The sequence below is a fragment of the Physella acuta genome, unplaced genomic scaffold (genome assembly GCF_028476545.2).
Source record: "Physella acuta isolate Inbredline_101_S28 unplaced genomic scaffold, ASM2847654v3 ptg000107l, whole genome shotgun sequence".
NCBI lineage: Eukaryota > Metazoa > Mollusca > Gastropoda > Physidae > Physella > Physella acuta.
Window position 1 is genome coordinate 155,515 of NW_026731627.1, and position 21,043 is coordinate 176,557.

Genomic DNA, 21,043 nt, shown 5'->3' on the forward strand with positions numbered 1-21,043 from the left:
TAGCATAATAAATTAATAAATTTTTTTAATAGCAGTGCTGTGATGTTTGAAGCAGTCATGTATATTATTTTATTTACTATCTTTCGTCTCCATAGATGCACCAATAAATTGCAAATAATACTAATATTGGATAGATCTTCAGTAACATTAAATACTGATATGCAAAAACTATCTTTGAGCTTGCAATAAAGCTTTTCAGATGTAATGAGTTTGAACTTGTTATGTTATACTGATAAATGAGATAGAAGGTCATATATTTAGGAAACTAGCTACAAGTATTACCAGATAAGGTATATCATGGAATCCAAATAGATCAAGAAAACACATGGGGTAGGGAAATTGAAAAAGATATGAACATTGTTGGAAAGAAATAAAAATAGAAAATAGCAGAAAAGCATACAAAGATGTTAAATATACAAAAGCCTATGCCCCACTGTGAGTAGGAAGGGCAAAGAAGAAGAAGCAGATAAAATAGATGCAGATTGTTGAAAAACAGTCCATAGTCTACAAGCTTAAAAAAATATTAATTCTGCAATATAAATGCTATTCACATTCTATTACTTTAAAAAATGATAACTGTCAATATCTAGATTTTATTCTAGATATTCATTCATTGTGACTCGAATTATAAAATATTGAGATCTAGGTACTTTTCATTATTTTTATGACGACTTTCGGTATCTAGGAAAGCCATGAAACGAAACGGAAGTTGATATTTTAGTATTACAATAAATCCGCGAAAAGCTACGCAAAATAAGGGTGTTAGTCTTTTTAAAATGAGTGATGTTCAGGAATACCCAGATGTGGTTCAAGAAATTAGAGGGGCGTTGGTAAGTATACTGTCACTGATATAGGATATTAGATCTAAATGTTTGAGTAACACATGGGGAAAATCTCACCAGGTCTGTCAAACATAGGATGTAGTTGTATTCTCATTGTATTGTTACTATTGTATTTGTCATTTGTAACCTGTTATCGATAGGCCTAAATAAAATATATTTTCTAAAGGCTTCATCTTAGAAATTAATATATATATTCAATATAAGGCCTGGCTACTTGATGATTGTAGTTATGTAGTAGTAATAGATCTAGTCTAGTAGTAGAATCTATAATTGTATATTAAATTTAATGTATGTATATATATTTATTATTTATATTAGATCGTCTCCTGGCTGAGGTGGCGGGATGACCTCTGACCCTGAAACGTCACTCGTCGTTTTTTTCGTTTTTTTCGTTTTTTTAGGGGTCCGTTACACGACAAATGAAAAAACTGCTAATATCGCAAAATCTCATCATTATTTTAATGTGAGATGCTAACTAAATGGACGCCATGCCTTAAAATGTTCGAAATATTCACGAGATACGTGGTTTTAATTAATACACGCTATTTTTGTCGAGTACTCTTGGGAAAAACTGAACTGCCGCCTTAAACGGCCCAGTACATGGTCGAAACCCCCTGGTACAGATGCAGAAATATATAATTGAGATATTTATAATGATTAATTACAGATCTGTTAATACATTTTTTAAAAATCGAATATGAGGATGAGGTACCCATGCAGAAATTTCTGTCCGCTTTGTTTACTATCGTGACGTCATTGTTACGCTAGTTACCTCACAGAAACAACTAGTTTTTGTTTTTTGCGGAATGAACCTTTAAGTCTAGTATTTTAATTATAATTCAACTGTAGCGTGTGCAGAAAAAGTAAAATTGTGGAAACTATTATTGTATTAGTAATTTTATTAAAATATTAGTAGGGCCTATATTGATTTTTTTTCTTCACTGTGGGCCGACAGTAGCTGCATTGAATTTAATTCGTGACCGGTGGTTAACCTCGTCAACGCTGCGTGGCCTATTCGTTTATATAATCAGTGATGCTCGTTCAGTGGCCTTTTTCAGAGCTAGGCCTAATTACGGGCGATTTTTAGACTTATTTGATAGGCCGTTAGCCTTTTTCATTGCTGCGTATTTTAAACAATGCTTGTTCAGCGGCCTTTTTTTTTTGGCGCTAAATAATCTGTTTACGGGCATTTTAAGCGTTTATGTGTTTATTATTTTTAAAGCTAGACGTAGATCTAGTTTAAAAAAAATGTGCGCAAGCATCATTTTCGTCTGTTAAAATTACAATTGGTTTAAGTTCAGGATGGAGATCTTTTATCGTTTTTTTTTCTTGACAGATTTTATCAAGATAGATTGACTTCAAGTTGATATTGAATATTTAAATTACTTTACCTTACTACATTAAACTACATTTGCTTTATATTTTAAGAGAGTAGACAAAAAAATTAAGCTAAGTTTTAAAATTAGTCTTAGTTTTGTATCCATTCGGCTCTACTCTATTATAATTTGCTTGAAGAAGGGGGGGGGGGGGGAAGAGAGAGAGAGAAGTGAAGACACCGACGATCTCGTGTACGCGTGTTCATTCTATGACGTGTACTACATGCCTGCTGACCGCACAGTGACCCCTCGACCGTGGTGGGATTTTTCACCCGCGGGATAGTAAACATAAGCTAGCAATCACGGGAGTGACGATGTTTGGAGATTTTATTAAAAAAAAATTACACGTCACGTTTTCAATATGAAAAAAAAATGTAATGTCAAAAAAAAAAAAAAAGACACTAATACCGTGTATGAACTTCAGCTTCCACACTGTTGACTCAATATAATGTGAATTGAGTGTAAAATGTAGGCCTATTTCTTGTATTTATAGACTATCATAACAATCATATTATTTTAAGCATATTTAATAAAATAAGAATTTGAAATAAAAATATTTTTTATGGTAATCTGAGTTATGCAAGTGTTCATTATTTCATAAAAATGGTATGAATAACATGTAGAGTAGAATTTGTAATGTACATTTTCCTTTACCAATTTAATAAATAACTAGATCTAGTTTTATTATCAATCAGTTGGTTTTTTTTTGTTATTTTCCGGTGAGTAAATAACCTAAGTTGACACACCCCTTAAAAAACTTGTGCACACCAGTTCACGACGTCATGCCATGCCGGCAGGGATCGAGAACGTGGGTTTTGTCATTCATTTTCCATTCTAGACTAATTTTAAAATTCTCTCTTTTCTCGTCAACTGAGTAAGCTAGATATTTAAATGTGGTGTCAAATGTTCTCTTAAGGGGTAAGGAACTTAATAGTGTATTTGAAATAACAGAATATTTTATTTAAAAAAATCCATAATTAAACCTAATTTATATCCTTTTGCTGGACAAATCTTGTATTGTTATGAATGATTTCTTTTAAAGAACCCTGGACGATTGAAGCTTCAGAGAAACAGTATTATTTTCAAAAATGTCAAAACAGGAAAGGTGGATCAGTTTCAGAGCTCTGATGTTGATAAAGCTCAGTGGCTAAAAAGGGCTAGAGGTTTTTGTCTGAAATTTATTTTAACTAGTGGTGTGATTCATCGATATGATGGTTTCAAAGATGGGGTAAGCTCTTGCTCTAAACGTTTTTTGGTAAAATCACGATATAGCGTCGGAAATTATTGGGCAATGTTTGTTGAGTTTCTGTAACATCCATTACTGTAAACCATAGTTTATTTGACAGTTGAAATAAAAATAGTGTCAAGTGCATTAAATTAATGTCTTAACTTAATTTAATGTCTAATTGACTAAAAATTAGCAAGAATTAGTAAATTTAAATATTAATAAAGTCGAGTGTAGTAATTAAATGTTTTTTTAAGAAACACAGGAAAAAACCTACAGATGATTTGCGACAACTAGCTCTAGTTCTGTTAGTAAAATAAGACGATTAGATTTACTAAAGTTAAAAGTAGTAAGAAGAACTAGAACAATGTTTAGTAGCAGCAATAATTAGCACATACACTTAAAATAATTAGAAATACAAAATAAATTAGCAAAACAGTATTTAAAATGCAACTAAAGTCAATCCTTGCACGTTTTTAGACATTATGTATTAAAAATAATATGGCGGCAAATAAATGATGGTTTACTGTATTTCCTGTGGTTTTCAGAACGGCTCGACAGACTACGCCATGGTTTTACTGTTTTTTACTGCTGTACAGTTCCGGAATGATAAGCGACGCTATATTGTGATTTTACCCTTTTTTTTGTTTCATCAAATTTCAAGTGTTAGGCCTACATGTTTTTAAAATTGTATTGCTGAAGGAAATTATTTGATTTAAAATGCAATTTTTTTTCTTCCAGGAATTTGAGAAGTTAGCTAAATTCATTTCCAGCTACTATTCTGTGAGCCTTGAGAAAATTGACTTATCCTTGAAAGGTTGGAATTGGGGTTCAGCTGACTTTGAAGGTGCTTTTATATTCTTAAAAGAATCTTTATACTAAATTTGGTGGTTTAAATGTAAATATGATCTCAAGTTGTACCATATTTTCAAGGTTTAAAGATGTCTATATATTTTTGCTTGCTATTTTCTTCAGGAAATTCCCTCAATTTCAAAATAGAAAATGTACTTGCTTTTGAAATACCTCTTACAAATGTGATGAACGCAACAACATCAAAAAATGAGGTTGCCATTGAATTCCATCAAAATGATGATTCAGCTGTATCTTTGATGGAAGTGAGATTTCACATTCCGCCTGTGGCAGACACAGAAATAGATCCTGTTGTGGTAAGCCATTGTTTTATCACCTTTCTTGTGTGCTGGCTAGCCATTTTTTAACTGAATGAATTTTTAATTTTTTCCTATTGCTTGTTATATTCATATATTTATATTTCATCTTTTACTAAATTGGAAATTAAAAGATCAGAAAAATTAACGATTTATATATTTACCGTGCAATTTAAATTGTCTTTTTCAACATAAAAAAAACTATTTATGGCTAAATAATTATCTTTTGCAGGAGTTCCATAAAAATGTCATGGAGAATGCAAGCATCATTCAAATCAGTGGCGAGAGTATTTGTACATTATCTGAAGTCCAGTGTCTTACACCCAGGTATGTTCATTTGTTTTTGACTCTTTTTTTTAATCTTGCATATACTTTAATTTGCATTTTTCTTAATAATAAAGGTGTGTGATATCTATATGCCTACTATTTGCTATTTGTTTCTGTTGCCAGAGGACGATACGACCTCAAGTTATTTCCAGGATTTTTGCAGCTTCATGGTAAAACATTTGATTACAAGATTCCGTACCAGACAATACTCCGGCTCTTTCTCCTTCCCCACAAAGATGGCAGACAGATGTATTTTGTTGTAAGTTGTACACACCATACATTTTTAGCTTTTTTTTTCTGATTGTAGTATCTTTAGTATTGCTATGGAAAAAATGTGAAAACTACAGAAGCACACTTAATCTCTGACACCATCTGCAAGTTTGCTGTGTCAGTCTGTTATCGAAAATATTTTTAATACTTTAACGATCTACAGGTTAGCTTAGACCCACCCATCAAACAGGGACAAACCAGATATCACTTTTTGATTCTGTTATTCAATAAAGAAGATGTGCTTCAGTTGGATTTAAATTTATCAGAGTAAGTGAAATGATAGTTTCGTGTATTTTTAAATTTGTCCTCTATAAGATTTTGAATTTCCAATAACAGAATATATTTGTTTCCTTGAAAGGTTTTTTTTTTACAGATTAATATATACATGTATAAAATTTATCTTGAATAGGGAAGATATTAAAAGCAAATATGAGGATAAGCTTCAGAAGGAAATGAATGGACTTGAATTTGAAGTGGTCAGTAAAGTATTCAAGGCTATCACAGGCAGAAAGATCACAGTACCAGGCAGCTTTATGGGGTGAGTACTCAGTTAACACTGTCAGATAGAGAATGGAAACTTAGAACTGGTAAAAGTTGTTTTACATGCATTTTTTAAAAACATAACACAATATTTCTAGTTTAATTAGGTGGATTACATAGATTGGCAAAATTGTGGGGATACTGGGCAGTTATTTTTTATACATAACTATGCATGTGGCCCCTTTGACAGTTTGAGTCGCTTAGTTTTCAGTCATCTCAAAACATGCTCTAAATGGAGAAAGCTACACCTTGGTTTCTAATTATGATTGTGAACTTTATCTTTGATGCTTTATACCCTTTGTGTAATACTTAATGAATTGAAACATTTCAGCCATTCTGGAGCCCAAGCAGTGAGCTGTTCCTACAAGGCAGCAACAGGTCTCTTGTACCCATTGGAGCGAGGGTTTATATTTGTCCACAAGCCTCCCCTTCACATCAGGTTTGACGAGGTGGCCAATGTGAACTTTGCTAGGAGTGCTGGCAGCACCAGGTCGTTTGACTTTGAGGTGGACACTAATGCCGGGGCCACGTTTACTTTTGTTGGTGTGGAAAAGTAAGTTGAGTTTCCTGTACAGTTTATTTTGTTTACCATTGTGATGGTTTCTTTACATCGTGAAATTATATATTTGCATTTAAGTAACAAATTTTAGTTAATCAAAATTAGATGGGAGGGGAAGTGTCTTGATAAACCTGGTGAGAAATGAATAACTGATGTTTTGACTTCTTGATTAGATGTGAATGAAACAAGGAGATTCTGTTTCATTTTTACAAGCTTTTATTTAACTCACTTCCTCTGTCTGTCTAGACGGAAACGCAGGAGTGAAAATTCGGACAGTTCTACTTGACCGATACGATTCACAGTTGGCACGTGGGTCAAGACATGAAGACAATGCAATCTGAAACTAAATTTGACTTAATTGGATGCCTAATTAATTTTTTATGAATTAATTAAAATTTGGACCGAATTAGTAGGCATGTCTAGCCAACCACACGCGTCATCACCTTCAATAGCTGCGCCATCACGTAATGGCTGCGTTCAAAAACCATTGCGCGCCTACTGAACGTGATGTTCAGTAGGCGCGCAATGGTTTTTAGTCATGTAACTCTATTGTAAATAAAACATGTAAAGTACTGAAAAAAAAATTCATAAAAAACGTTTTAATAACAAGCTTTTATGTAATGATGCACTAAAAAGTAGAAAATAAATTATAGACTACTATTTAAATAACTATAAAGAAAAGCGTGGGTGTCTTCCTTAACATTAGTAAAGGTATCCAATAGATACTAAAGTGACCCACGCTTTTCTTTATAGTTATTTAAATAGTCTATAATTTATTTTCTACTTTTTAGTGCATCATTACATAAAAGCTTGTTATTAAAACGTTTTTTATGAATTTTTTTTTTTACTTTATCATATGGTCTACTACTATGTTTAAGTTTTTAAAAATTTTAAATAAATGTTACAAGTTTCCTAGTTAGTAATGCACAAAAAGCTACTTTTTATATATTTTATTGAAACCTTAAAGTATATACTATCATTCTGGCAAGCATTTTGGTTTAAACTTGACAAAAATGCTTATGGCTATCTAGATATTACAATTGAAATGTTTACCAGCACTATTTTAGTTATGGTTTAAACTAAACCTATTAGAAAAAAAAGCAATAATGCATGGTTGGCGGTAAAACATTTTTACCATAAATAATGGCATTTTTTCAGAGATGAATATGGTAAGCTGTATGACTTTGTTAAAAGCAAAAATCTGAGAGTCAAGAATATTGGAGACAAAGGGGTATGAATAATTTGGACAGTCAAATATTATACTTTTAACTATGTAGTATAATAGTTCAATTAGCAGTTAATCATGTAAGAGATCTTCAATACATGTTTTAAGAATTTGAATTTGACCCAAAAAATGTTGACGTTTCATTTTTTGCCCATTTTTACAGAGCAAAAATCCATCATACAATGAGATGTCTGACAGTGATGCTGAAGGAGCTGACCATGATGCTTACTTAGAAAGAATGAAGGCAGAGGGCAAGGACAGAGATGATGATGACAGCGACGACAGCTCAGGTGAAAATTTACGACATCCTTTTTCCCCCCAATATCTTTTAAATCAATTTAGCTTGCTGTTAAATAGGAAAAGTATTTCTTTGTTAAGTTTTATGTGGAGGCTGATTATTTAAACTTTGTTTTTGGTTTTTAGATGAATCCTTCAATCCAGGAGAGAGTGGTAGTGAAGTTGCAGAAGAGTAAGTTCAAATTTTAGTACATTTTTAAAAATAACAAATTACTGTTTTGGAATGTAATTATGTTTCATACACTTTTATTTGTGATACTGAATAATTATTATGTAATTAAGATATATAAATGGTTCTGTATGGTTGTGGGGGGGGGGGTGGATTTAATAGACCTTCTGCCAGATGTGAAGGTTGGATGAATGGATAGATCTACAGCCACCAGTTGTGAGGGTGGGGTTTTGAAGATGATGAAAATCCAACACACAAGTTCAAATCAAAGTATAATGTTCTTTATTAAATTTGTACAGAATCAACTTCCTACCTACTAATCTACACTGTACTACTACCACTACTATCTATCTAGCTCTACATAATTACGACCATCTCTAACCGATACCTAACACCAACTCCTGGCCTAATTGCAGACCCACTCTTCAGTGGTCAGCTGACCGTCCCACGTGACTGGTCAGCTCCTGTTCTTTCATTGGTCTTTCTAACCAACTTGCTATATATCCTGTTTCTATTAACTTCTTCTACTTGACCTAAACTAACGGCATCAAAATGATCCTGACTTATTTTTTGTGCTTTCAGGTATGACAGTAACCCACCCACCACGTCAGATTCTGACTCAGATTCAGATTATAGTGGTGGCAGCAGTGACGGGCAGGCAGTTGGGTCAGATGCAGAGGAAAGGAGGCGTGTTAGGGAAGAGAAGAAGAAAGAAAAAGAACAGAAGAAAAAAGAAAAGGAAGAGAGGAAAAAAGAACAGAAGAAAGAACAGAAGAAAGAACCAAAGACAAAGACAGTTGTAAGTGGTTTGCAATGACTAGAAGTTTTTTTTTTTTTTTAAAGTTGATGTTTTGTATAATTTCTCTTTGTATGTTTTTAATATCTAAATTTATTTTAAACAATGGGGATCTTTTGTGTAGTTTTTCCAAATCCCATTGTTGTTGTCCTATACCTTTGGTGCCCAGGATGCATGGGGCCACCATAGAAAGATCCTTCTACTTTCTGTCAGGTCTCTGACAACTTTCTTTGTTGTCCCCTTAAGATAGTCCAACCTTTGTCAGTCGTTATTTTCTGTTGTGTGTCCCAACATCCCCGTCTTTTTAAAAACACTTTGATTTTCTCGATTTGTTGTGATCTTTCTTTCACACCAGGGAATTAGGGGAGTAGAACAATATTATTTTGTCATTAAAGCAATTTTTATTAAACTAGCTGCATGCATTTTTATTTTTTACACAGAACTGCTTTAATAAGATTTTGAAAATTAATCCAAGAAAATGCATGAGTAACAATTAGCTTATTAAAAACTAAATACCAAAACTTTTGTATAACTTGCTTTCACAACAAATAATAAATAGCCAGACTTCTTTTCAGAAGGACAATACCTACCGGTGCACTAGAATTACCACGTGTTTAGATTAGTTTTTAGCTCAGTTATCATTTGTTCTAACTACCCACTTATCTGTTATACATGTGGTTTAAAAGTCATTTAAATGAATGGTAAATTTTTACAAAATGGTTTGCATTTTACAACTTCCAGAAAGAAGGAAGCACACGCAAGAGAAAAAGTACGAAAGGTAAAGACAAAGACCCCAATAGGCCTAAGAGACCGCAGTCTGCTTACTTTATTTGGCTCAATGAGCACAGGGAACAGATCAAGGAAGAGAACCCTGGTATTTCCATTACAGATCTTTCTAAGAAAGCAGGAGAGATGTGGAAGGAAGTTACTGATAAAACTGTAAGTGCTATCTGTTGCTGGTTTTACTTCTAGTAGGCTAGAGAGGATTAAACAAAACTCTGTTTTCATGCTTCTTTAAATATGCTTTGTGTCTGGGTTCTGTTTATTTCTGTATTGGGTATGGCTGAGATATGATTATTGCTGCTTCATGGTTGGTGGGAGTCCTGTTTTTGGGTGAAGTTTCAGGATTTAAGTAATACTGGAATTATTCATTGGTTACCTGGACATTAAAATTTATTTTAAAAATATTTTTCAACTCATCCAATTGCTATATTTGCTTTTTAAAATCTACAATATGAAAGTATTATATTTTAGGAGTGGGATGAAAAAGCTAAAGAAGCAAAAGCTGAGTACCAGAAGGCTATGGAGGAGTACAACAAAAACAAGCCTTCTGACAGTGAACCTGACGAGGAAGATTCTAAACCTGCCAAAACTAAAGCCAAATCATCACCTAAGAAAAAGGTGAGTGAATCATTTGATAGATGCTATTATCAATTTACTGTCTGAACAAAAGTGACGAGTTCACTAGTCAAATCTGCGACAACACTTCAAATTCATTTTCCCAGAAATTGTTTTAAAATCTTTCTATTAATCTGAAGAATTTCTATTTTTTACTGTTAAAAGATAAATTTTAAGGTAAAAAAATGTTTAAACCAATTTGAGTTAACCTTATAAGCTTTAAAAATAACACTTTTAAAAATTTTTTTATAATATTGACTTTGCATGTTTGCTTAAACAAATCAAAGATTTTAAAGTTTTTCTGTCTCCAGACTTGTTCAGTGTTTATTGAATAAAATGCTAAACTACATTATTTTTTAGTAAATTGAAAATTTCTCACTAAGTATAATTTAGTTATTACAATTTAAAAAAATAAAAAATAATTACGGTAGCAGTGGCTTTAAAAATAAGAGACTTATTCAAAATATTTTTCTGACAGGCTGACACAAGCACAAGTGGGGGTGGAGGAGGTGCAGGCTTCAAGAGCAAGGAATATATTTCAAGTTCTGGTAGCGATTCAAGCAGCTCAGAGGGAAGTGACAAACCCTTGAAAAAAATAGCCAAAAAAAGTAAAAAGCCGGAGAGCCCTGCCAAATCTGAGGTAGAATCAGAGAAGTCTGCTAAAGGCTCTGATGCAGAGTCAGCTAAAGGTTCAGATGCGGAGTCAGAGAAAGCGGCTAGTGAGGATGAGGTATTGTAGAAATATTTTTTTTCAAAACTAAACATGTCTTTTGCTTTTATTTTTAAGATTTTTTATGAAATGAAATTCAAGCTTCAGAACAAATAATACAAATCAGTATATGTTTCTTTATGAAACGATAGTGGTCAGCATTATGCTCAGCTATGTTTTTCTTCCTAATTCAAGTCAGGTACCCTCGGACCTGTGTAGACGTAACAATATCCAATAGATTCAAGCCCATGAACTGAACACACTTTAAAAATATTAAATCTGTCGAAATGATATACTTAAAGAATAGAACTTACAATATTAAATTGTTAAGGAATTTGGCGTAACATTTTTTTTAATTTCAGGAGAAAAAAGAAGAATCAGGTTCAGCTGCCTCGTCAGCAAAAGAAGATTCCGGCTCCGAGTAAAATTCTCCACATGTACAGCTGTATATAACTTGTTACTTTGCCACAGAAATGTCAACTTGCTGGTTATGCATAAAATCTATATTCATTTCTCAAAAAAGTTGTCCATTACTTAAGAAATGTATGTCAATGAAGGGACATATGAGTTACAGTGTTGTTTGTGATCATACACACTATTGATGACTGGGCATTAGTTTCTTGGTCAAATTTTTACACTGATTTTCTGTTGTGACACATGCTTGTTCTAAGAATTGTTGTAAGACACTTGTGTGTATTTGATAGTGACACCAGAAATAAAAGATTATTTACGTTGTAAAGTGTGGCCTGTTTTATTCACTGTTGTCTACCTTTACTGTAACAGAAAAATAGTGTAGAAAAATTATTTTACCAACATTCTTATATGTACCTTATATATAAAATGATAAGCCAAGAAAGTCTGATTACATATAAGTGCTTTATTGCCCAATAAAGTGATTTTAGCAAAGAAATTTAGAAAAATCTCACAAGTGTATGTTGAAGTTTATTGTGATTAAAATGCAACATCAAGAATTTGTTTTTAGACTGAAGACATCAGATCAAAAGAAAGATGGAAGACATTAAAAAAAACCAAATAGTGTAGCAGATGCATTAATGAAAGAGTTGATTTGTGGGGAAAACGACTCCAATAGTTTGATAAATCAGTGCTAGCAAGACATTCATTTACTAAGGATTTGAAAATAAAATATTTAATAATATGCTGAATTAAAGTACATTAATGAAAAATCATATTTGGGAATTCATCAATCATGTAAAATAACTGCATTAGTTATCACATTTATGCGTTAAATACATCATTAAAATATGATGAAAAATGAACATGAAAATAGTGAATCACTGTGGTAGGCTATGTCATCATAGCTACAAATCTATTGCCTTTCTCCCCAAGGTAGATAAACCACCTATGGTGTCACATACAAATACAATAGTGAAATGCCTAAAGCAGTTACAAAAGTCAGTGAAATATAAAAAGTAATGCACTTAGAATTGGTATTGAAGCATTAGAATTTTGAACAAACCAAAATCAATTATAGAAAAATATCTCTCATTGCACATTCCTCTACTTTAAAGTCGTTGAAGGAAAACTGAAAAAAAAAAGGTATAAAATGCGTATTGTTTTGGTTATATTAGATACTACATTTAATAAAAAAATATCAAACTGGTTTATGTTAATTTGTAAAAAACTGACTTTGGTAATAATGAAATGGTGCCATCTTGTACATCGTTAAGTAAATCAATAGAAAATAACCCTGGCTACTGATTGGAATGTTGGAGTAATGAAAGTTAAACAGTATATCACAATAGATCACTATCTAAAGCTAACAATAACATACTTTGAAAATGTATCAAGTTGAAATTGCTCACTTCGATAGAGAACTTAAAAAATATAACCCATTTAAAGAATTTATTAGAAAATAAATAAAATGAACACAGTAAAATTTAATAGAATAAATAGAATATCTATTAAAAATATAAAAACTAAGTAAATATAATATAGAAATAAACTACAGAACATTAAAAAACATCTACTAACCACGTTTTAGAATAAAATGTAAATTTATTTCCACATTAACAGTTTACTACTCTGAGATTCTACTAAAAACAGATTAATTATAGTTCCATTTAAGATTTTAAAAAATCCATGCAAACTGAACAAATTGCCAAAAGAAGAAATAAATACAAAAATGTATTTAAAAATGTTTAAAAATTATGCAATAAAAAGAAGGCTAAAGAAATATTTTACAATGCAATTAAAGCAAAAAAAAAATATTTTTTATACTAGACTATCACCTCACCAACTTTTCAACTGACCAAATTATTTTTAAAAACATATCAAAATAACCAGTGTCAACCAAAAAAAACGGTAAAGAAATAGCACCAAAATCAACTTCAGTTGGAAAATAAAAATTGTTAAATTGTAAAACTTTTATACTCACATTTAATCATCTTCACTTAAAAACAACATATTTTAGCATTGCTTGTTAAAGCAAAATGTGTAATAAAATATAAATGGCAATTTTTACTTTATTAATTCAGATTTTTAAAATAAATGTTTACTTTATCATTCAGACTTTTAAAATAAATTTTTACTTTATTAATTCAGATTTTTTTTAATAAAAAATTATTTTGATCTGAATTTATATCAATTCAAAGGAAAAAAAATCAATAAACCAACAAATACCAAAATAAAGATAAATGCTAACATTCAAAATAGTTTTTTTAAAAATGGAAATTCTAGATAGCTTAAATAGTAAATTGACTCAGTAGAATTCTAATCTGTCAAAAAATATTAAACTAAATTATAAATTAAATTTCTAGATCTGATGTGTTATTTTTAACTTTAATTTGAAAATAGTTTTAAGTAAACATAATGTATCTAACCAGTCTTTATCTTTGCCACTACTATACTAGGGAAAACCATTTCATCTAAACACAATGATGGTTAGTGAAAAGTTTTAAGTTAAACAATGAACACAAAAACTTCAAAGCACAAAAAAAAACTGAAAAATTTAAGTAAGAATATATATATATATATATATATACATACATATATCCTCATTAACATAGAAATAAGGTAAAAATATCGCTTTTCATAACATAAAATTGAAAATATTTTTGTATCAACAGGAATTGAAAGAAACTATGGTTATTATTGAATGAACAAAAAAAAAACCAACAATCAACATAAATCACTAAAACTCAATAAACTACTTATATATGACATTATTTATTTCAAAATAAATATTTCAATGTATCAAAGTATATCATTTTTGGAATGTTATTTTTTTTTCAAAGGTCAAAAAATAAAAACAAATTCACAGTTTTGTCCATAAGACACATTTTTTTAGGAGGGATGCCATATTATGTGTTATATGGGTTTTAAAAAAGTGAAATCACACCCAAATGATTATTACAAATATGTGAAATCACACCAAAATGATTACTAGATGTTATTCTAATTAAATACTCCTACAAATAACAACACAGTATGAGAACAGTTTTCAGTTAATTTTTCAGTCATCAACTGTCAATTTTTCAGTGTAAACTTAAAAGGTGAAAAGCTTGTCATTAATTGTGGCCAGCAGCCTGGATAAATAATACAAATATTCACAACAGTCACTATGAGAACTTTTCTTCCAAGTTAAAAAGTTTTTAAAGAAAGTTTTACATGTAAATGTCGATTTCTCCACCAAATGAAAAAAAAACTGATCCACTAACACTGTTATATAAAAATAAATACGTGGAGGGTGGATATAAAGATAAAGTTGATTTTCTTAATAAAGAAAATAAGGGATTCAATAATACAGATTATTATCATTTAAATGTTGTACTAAAAAATGTTTTTCCACCAATATAATAAAAAACTTTTACTTTTAATATTGATTAATTCTGAGCTGAAAACAGTAGGTGTTCAAAACAAATGGTAAGGTCCTTAACTGAAAAAAATTATTTTAAATAGGTTCTAAGGTTCTAAATGAAAGTTATTAAGATGTTTCCTGTGAGTTTAGGCCATGCAGGTTGAGCAGAGTTTCAACTAGGTCCACATTGTCAGAGAAGTTGGGCAGATAGAGGTCAATGTCTATAAACAACTGTGGACATTTACAGAAACAAAGTTTATTAATAACAACAATAAGTGAGTACATATTTTCTAACAATCATTAAATGTCAACACAACATTGAGGCTGGTCAATTATTTTTTTTATTACAACTTGAAACAAAGTTGGATATATGCAAGATGGAAATGATATTTTATGATATTCTAACAAAATTAAATGGACCACATTAAGTGATTAATTTTGGGTATGAAATTTGTCATCATTTACAAGATATTCTGAAACAGTTATTCTACTTCTTTTATTTAAATAAAACAATCCACAACACATTGTAAGTATCATTTATAGACATTACACTGCAGATGAAGTAGAGTACACCTGCTCTGTGGCCCCTGCACATAAAGAGAATGTGAAGTGAACAATATTACCATATGTATTTCATCATCTTTTTACATTCGTGCCCAAGACATGGGTAAGATGAAGTAGAGACCTCTCCATATGAAGGGATAGTGAGGTCAGCACTATGCCCAGCCGCCTTTGTTTTCCCTAACATGACTTAGGTACACATGGACATTCTACTGATTTGAATTCAGATTCAAACTCGAGATCTTCAGGTTAGCAGTCTAGCTCTCTACCACTAGGCCACGCTGTCCCAAATGTATACACTTTCCATGATAAGTCATCAAAGTTGGGTTGACTCCCTGAAATCTGATAGGTTAGCATATGGCAGTATTAGAGATTAATGACTTATTTGTACTCACTGTTTCCACTGTCCCTTCTGGGTCAGTTATAAGAGCCTTCAAGAAATCTTTTCTGTATGGAACAAACCTGGTCAAATTCTAGTTGAAATAAGGGAGGTAAGTATTATTCTCAAATGTATTACATCTGCAAATTACTATTTAAAAAACTTGTATATTTTAAAAAATTCTTATAAGAATGAGTCAACAAGTATTCTGAGTTGTTTAAAGAATGAAAAATGAATTTAAAGTGGACAAACCGAAAGAAAACAAAGTAACACAGACAACAAAATCGGACAAACAGAAAGAAAACAGAAAGTTAAGAACTCGCACAGACAACAGAATTACACAAACAGAAAGAGAACACACATTGACAGTTAAGATCTTGCAGAGACAACAGAATTGGACTTCTTCTGCATTCTTAATTTAGTTTATGGTGGAGGATTTAAACAATAAGTCCAACTCTGTGTATGAACTGGACTGTGGTCTCCAGGTCCGCGGGCGCCCCATATAGTTTTTCCTTGAGTGCGGTGTAAAGGGGCCAGTGTTTGGACAGAATTTGACAAACAGAAAGAAAACAGTGAGAACTCACTGAAAACAAAAACTTGGAGATGACTCCGTGATAAGGTTTGAGGGTGGTCTCGTAAGCCTTGAGCACTGTGGTCCTCAGATTCTCTTCCTGCACTTTGTTGTGGTAATCTCTGGACAAGCCTTTGATGAAAGCACGCAAAAACTCCAGGCCCCTGATCACAAATAGTAAAAAAAGATGCTTTAAAAATAGCTTTAAACTTAAGTTAAGTATAAATACAGTCGTTTTGTCATAGAAAAATACAGAATGTCTGGCCAATCATCTGTAATATTAAAATTTGAAAAGAAATAATATAAAAAAAGTATAGTTTAAAAAAACTTTTCTTATATAAAACAAAAAAATTACTTCAAGTCTTTTTATAAGCACCTTTTCAGCCAAATAATTCCAATAATCGCGCTACTGTTTTTATGTCCTTCTTTTGAATCCTTTTCCATTATTGCATTCAAAGAGGAGTAAAGGGTTGGATCTGTCAGATAGCGATCTTCAATCCTCTGTTGGGTAAATATTGAAATGTTAATATAATTTTTATAAATTCAATAACTCTTACCTACTTACATTAAATCAATTATTGTCAAAATTAAAATTGAACAAGATTTTTTCTTATTTTTATTTATGTTTTACCTTAATGTTTCCTAGCATGTCTTTCTTGGGCAAAGCAAATTGGGAACCCAAGCGATCTAAAAATGAAGATAATGGTTTCTTAATGGAGAAATTACAAAAGGCAAAAAAATTGATGCCACACTATATAAGAACTAATCATTCTAATATGACATAAAATTATTTATATTACTATTCTTGTAAGTTTCTTTCAGACTAAAACTTCTAAATTATAACATAAAGTTTTTAACATAAAGTCCAGTCATTGAATAAGTTTATAAAACATTTCATTTACAGAACCTTATCATAAAAAAAAAACCAATGTGCTTTTTTTTTTTTACTTCCAGAAAATCAAATATATAAAAAATGTTTTTCAATCATAACAAAATCAATGACAAAAGTTAATTAAATTCTCTACCCAGTATAGTAGTGACATCTGAACATGCCCTCAGAAACTGAACTGTGTTGATCGTTTCATGCTCGTCAATAGACTGAAACTTTGACAGAATGCCAAAAATTGTTTTGTCACTGAATTCATTTATTCTGCAATCACCAGATCCTAGCTCCACGTTTCCTGACATGTTTATGTCCCCTTATTGTCTGTTATCTCCCCTGGTAACTCTCACTTGCTCATATCCTGAAAAACATGGAAACAATATGACATTATATAAATCATTATCAGCACAGAGGTAAAAATGTATTATTATTCTTAAAACCCCCATGCCTTTAAAGGTGTATTGATTAACACATCAACCTGGCTCTGTGATTCTGTGGTATAATAAACAATCTGAACTTTCAAAATGGCAACCACAAGAGGCTGTCTAAATGTCATAGGTAGCGCAAAGTAGATGCAGCTAACAAGATATGCCAAAAAAAAAACCTCAACATTTTATGTAACATTAGTGTCAGATTGCAGAGAATGAAACTTATTGTAATAGAAGGCACATTATTTCAAATCAGAAAAAAAGTATTATTGGTTTAAAAATGAAATTTATATGATTTTATTTTTATAACATTAGTCTGGAATCAGTATGTACATTCATTGACACAAAGAAGTTACATAATTGTCAGAATTTGTGTGACAAGCAATGAAGCATATGCATGTTTTAGGGTTTCTTTTCGATATTTTTCTAGGGTGGGGGGCAAATAACATTTACCCGAATAGAAATCTTGTGTTGAAAGTGAAGATGTTTTGTTAGTATTGGAGATAGTGTTGAAATGTTTAGTTGGGGTTGAAAAATGTGTGTTGGTATAGTTTATTTGGTGCTGACACAAGAGGCTTAGTGATTGACATGGGATATTTGTTGTTTAGAACTTGAAAAAGCTATTCACAAAAGATAATATAAAAGCTGGTGATGGTATGGCTTTAATATTTCAATGTAGCCATTACCACCAACTTATTACCAATAGGAATTTTAAAAAGTAATTAAATACAAATTTATTAAATTAAGCAGCATTTTAAGAAAGTAAAAGCAGTTATGTGTATGATGCATATAGTTATTAAGCTCTAATAGGCACCCCACTCCCATAAATCCCCCAATAAAACTATTGATCTACTTTTGAGGTAACAACCACAACTGTTCTTTGATCACAGACAAGCAGAAGATTTAAGTAATGTTATGTATGACTCTCATGGCCCAGCTGGGAGCAGATGAAAGAAGAATTTGTAGTAAATTTCCCACCCCCATAAACTAATATGGCAAGTGTTTTTTCCCAAATAGATATAACTTAGCAAACTTCACTTAGTATGTAACACACGACAATTCATTTTTCAAGGCCATTCATTTAAGTCTTCAAAACATTAAATCATCAATTTTATAAATCTATAACATTTTTGTCCTGCTAGAAACTACTTCGAAAAATTAATTGAGTAAAAAAAATCACATGACTTTTTCAAGGCTGTCAATGGTCCGATGTATACAATACTGAGATAAAACCCTAATAATGCATAAGGGTACAATACCCAAGTTTATTATAAATAAAAGCAATACATGTCCAGTTTACAAACAGATGTGGATCTCCAAGCAAGAGTATGATGAAACCAATCACTTTATTATAAACAAAAGCATAACATGTACGGTTTACGAACAGATGTGCATTTCCAAACAAAGGTTACAACTCCAGTAAATTGTTCTTGTGATATTGTCAACCATCTATCACCAACCATGCTTAAAAATGTTTTATATAAGCCCACTATCTTTCACTGCCGTCAAAAAACCTATGTAAGCTGCCACACACTACAGCCGTGTTGACCCACGTACCACATGAACTCTTCCGTCTCATCTGAACAAAATTCAATCAATCGCCCCTTGTTTTGCTCTTTGCGATTCCAATATTACAGAACAACTCCAGTCAAGCCGATATTTGACTATATGTTAGGTTAGCCTGTCGTCCCTTCTGGGACATAGGCCGCTGACAAGAGCTTTCTGACTATACGTACACAAGCTTGTAATGTGTCAGTTTTTCAAAAGCCTATAACCCTATAACTTGAGTTCTGTTTCAGATAGATAAACAAAATTTCACATATAAGTAAGATATCTAATTTTCTGCCTTCTGTCAAATTTTGAGTAATTTCCGCTGACCGGAAATAGTATTTACGATATTTCCGATTTTTTTTTCTCAAAAGGTAAAATGAATTTATAAAGTACTAATAATATTTCGCGCTATTTTAAACATATTATTTGCCATTCACTTGGTGCAAAAAAATTTTTCTACCACATTTTATTCTATTTTAAAAAGTGTAAGTAATTAAAAATCATGTCTATATCCCGAGTTGCCATCCCACGTAGTGTTATATAAGAATATTCAAGAAAGTTTAGGGGAGATTACTCCTGGTTTATTCTTATTTTAGAAGAGAAAACCACAATAACCTTGACATTTGTGGTGAGCTACATATATCTAGAATTTATTTTATCTAACAGTTAATCGGTTCAAGTTTTGCCGCTAAGCGAAAAGTTGGTCATTTCATCCAGGCATGTGTGAAAGGAGAAAATGTGAATCATAAATGAAAATTATGTGCCAAGCACTGTGGTTTCACATTAAAAATCCAAACAAAGTATCTACAGGCAGATTACAGTAGGGTGACTGTGAAGCTCAGGTCAGCAATAAAATTATAATATAATTAATGAGCAACACTGCATCTAGTCAAACTCAACTGGTACCGTACTAACTAATGGACTCTATTAGCAGCCTATTTAATAATATTTATTATTAAAATATTAATGCTATATGTTATGCAACATATGCATTTTTGTAACAAGCCAAAAGTGAGTAAACATTTTGAATACTCAACAATCACTATTCAGTCAATCAGCTCATCAATCAGTCAATGAATGAAACGATGACTAAACATAACAAACAAACAATTATATATTAATTAAAAAACATCTCTCAGAGACTAAGACTCACTAAGTATTAAGTAAGACAGTAACACAAAACAAGATAGACACAAGAGTCTCATTAAAGTCTCAGTTCAGTTGAGTTGATGCTAGATCTAGAAACAGTTAGATCTATAACAGTAGAAAGTTAGAAACTTTTTTTTTAAATTTCATTTTGTGATTTTAAGACATTTTAAAAGTTTTTTAAGTAGGCCTAGTCTAATTTTTATTTTATATTTTAATTTTAAGGCCAGCTTAATTTAAGGCTAAGGCTACGGATTATGAATTTAAATGTCAGTAAAAATATATGGTGCATTTAGATCTATTACAGATAGGGCCTATGGCCTATAAAAGCCCTATTGAATCTAGACTCTAGAACTAGATTAAAAAGCACGTTTTTATTCCATGTCAACAAGTTGAACAACAAAACATTATCATCATTCATTATGGAAGGAATCTCGTCAACTCGCTGGTGTCCATTACGCTAAAATGGAGTTTAACCTAGATCTATCAGAAGGTACTAAATAGTATAGTTTATAAAATTATACAGATCTATACTCTATACTACTAGATCTAGGCCCCTGTATAAATATTTAGTATATTAATTATCTATGCATACCTGCTGTGATCTGAACCGTGTTGTTATGTGGTCAGCCGGTAACGTTTGTTTATCGGTAAGTACAAAAACAAGAAGCGATTCCCTGAAAAATAATTATACATGATTAGGGCCTACGTATTTTCAAGTAAAACATTTCGAACATAAAATCAGCTAATTTACAAATAAATTAAATATTGATAGAATTGAAATCGTTAGGATAATAATAATAATTCT

The 21,043-nt window shown here is 31.4% G+C and overlaps 2 protein-coding genes across 2 annotated transcripts; one reads left to right on the plus strand and one right to left on the minus strand.

Annotated features, from left to right (window-relative positions):
• The first annotated feature begins 672 nt into the window (after positions 1-672).
• On the plus strand, positions 673-11,631 carry LOC131933595 (FACT complex subunit SSRP1). The gene is made up of 17 exons (XM_059290299.1): positions 673-830; positions 3,261-3,446; positions 4,185-4,290; positions 4,419-4,609; positions 4,842-4,936; positions 5,060-5,195; positions 5,370-5,473; positions 5,616-5,744; positions 6,078-6,299; positions 7,464-7,536; positions 7,694-7,820; positions 7,954-7,999; positions 8,579-8,795; positions 9,534-9,731; positions 10,047-10,193; positions 10,669-10,920; positions 11,262-11,631. The coding sequence occupies exons 1-17, from the start codon at positions 777-779 to the stop codon at positions 11,322-11,324; spliced, it is 2,346 nt and encodes a 781-aa protein (XP_059146282.1). The 5' UTR covers positions 673-776; the 3' UTR covers positions 11,325-11,631.
• Positions 11,632-13,988: 2,357 nt separating this feature from the next.
• Positions 13,989-20,887, minus strand: LOC131933580 (glycolipid transfer protein-like). The gene is made up of 7 exons (XM_059290295.1): positions 20,831-20,887; positions 17,253-17,471; positions 16,859-16,914; positions 16,604-16,728; positions 16,241-16,391; positions 15,673-15,750; positions 13,989-14,947 (listed from the first exon to the last, which is right to left on the minus strand). The coding sequence occupies exons 2-7, from the start codon at positions 17,413-17,415 to the stop codon at positions 14,843-14,845; spliced, it is 678 nt and encodes a 225-aa protein (XP_059146278.1). The 5' UTR covers positions 17,416-17,471; positions 20,831-20,887; the 3' UTR covers positions 13,989-14,842.
• Between the last annotated feature and the right edge of the window lie 156 nt (positions 20,888-21,043).

Coding starts and splice junctions, on each gene's coding strand:
- LOC131933595 (XM_059290299.1), top strand. CDS start 777: ATGAGTGATGTTCAGGAATACCCAGATGTGGTTCAAGAAATTAGAGGG. Junction 7,821..7,953: donor TGACAGCGACGACAGCTCAG/GTGAAAATTTAC, acceptor TTTGGTTTTTAG/ATGAATCCTTCAATCCAGGA. Junction 10,194..10,668: donor AATCATCACCTAAGAAAAAG/GTGAGTGAATCA, acceptor TTTTTCTGACAG/GCTGACACAAGCACAAGTGG.
- LOC131933580 (XM_059290295.1), bottom strand. CDS start 17,415: ATGTCAGGAAACGTGGAGCTAGGATCTGGTGATTGCAGAATAAATGAA. Junction 16,729..16,858: donor ACATGCTAGGAAACATTAAG/GTAAAACATAAA, acceptor TTTACCCAACAG/AGGATTGAAGATCGCTATCT. Junction 14,948..15,672: donor CAGAAGGGACAGTGGAAACA/GTGAGTACAAAT, acceptor AAATGTCCACAG/TTGTTTATAGACATTGACCT.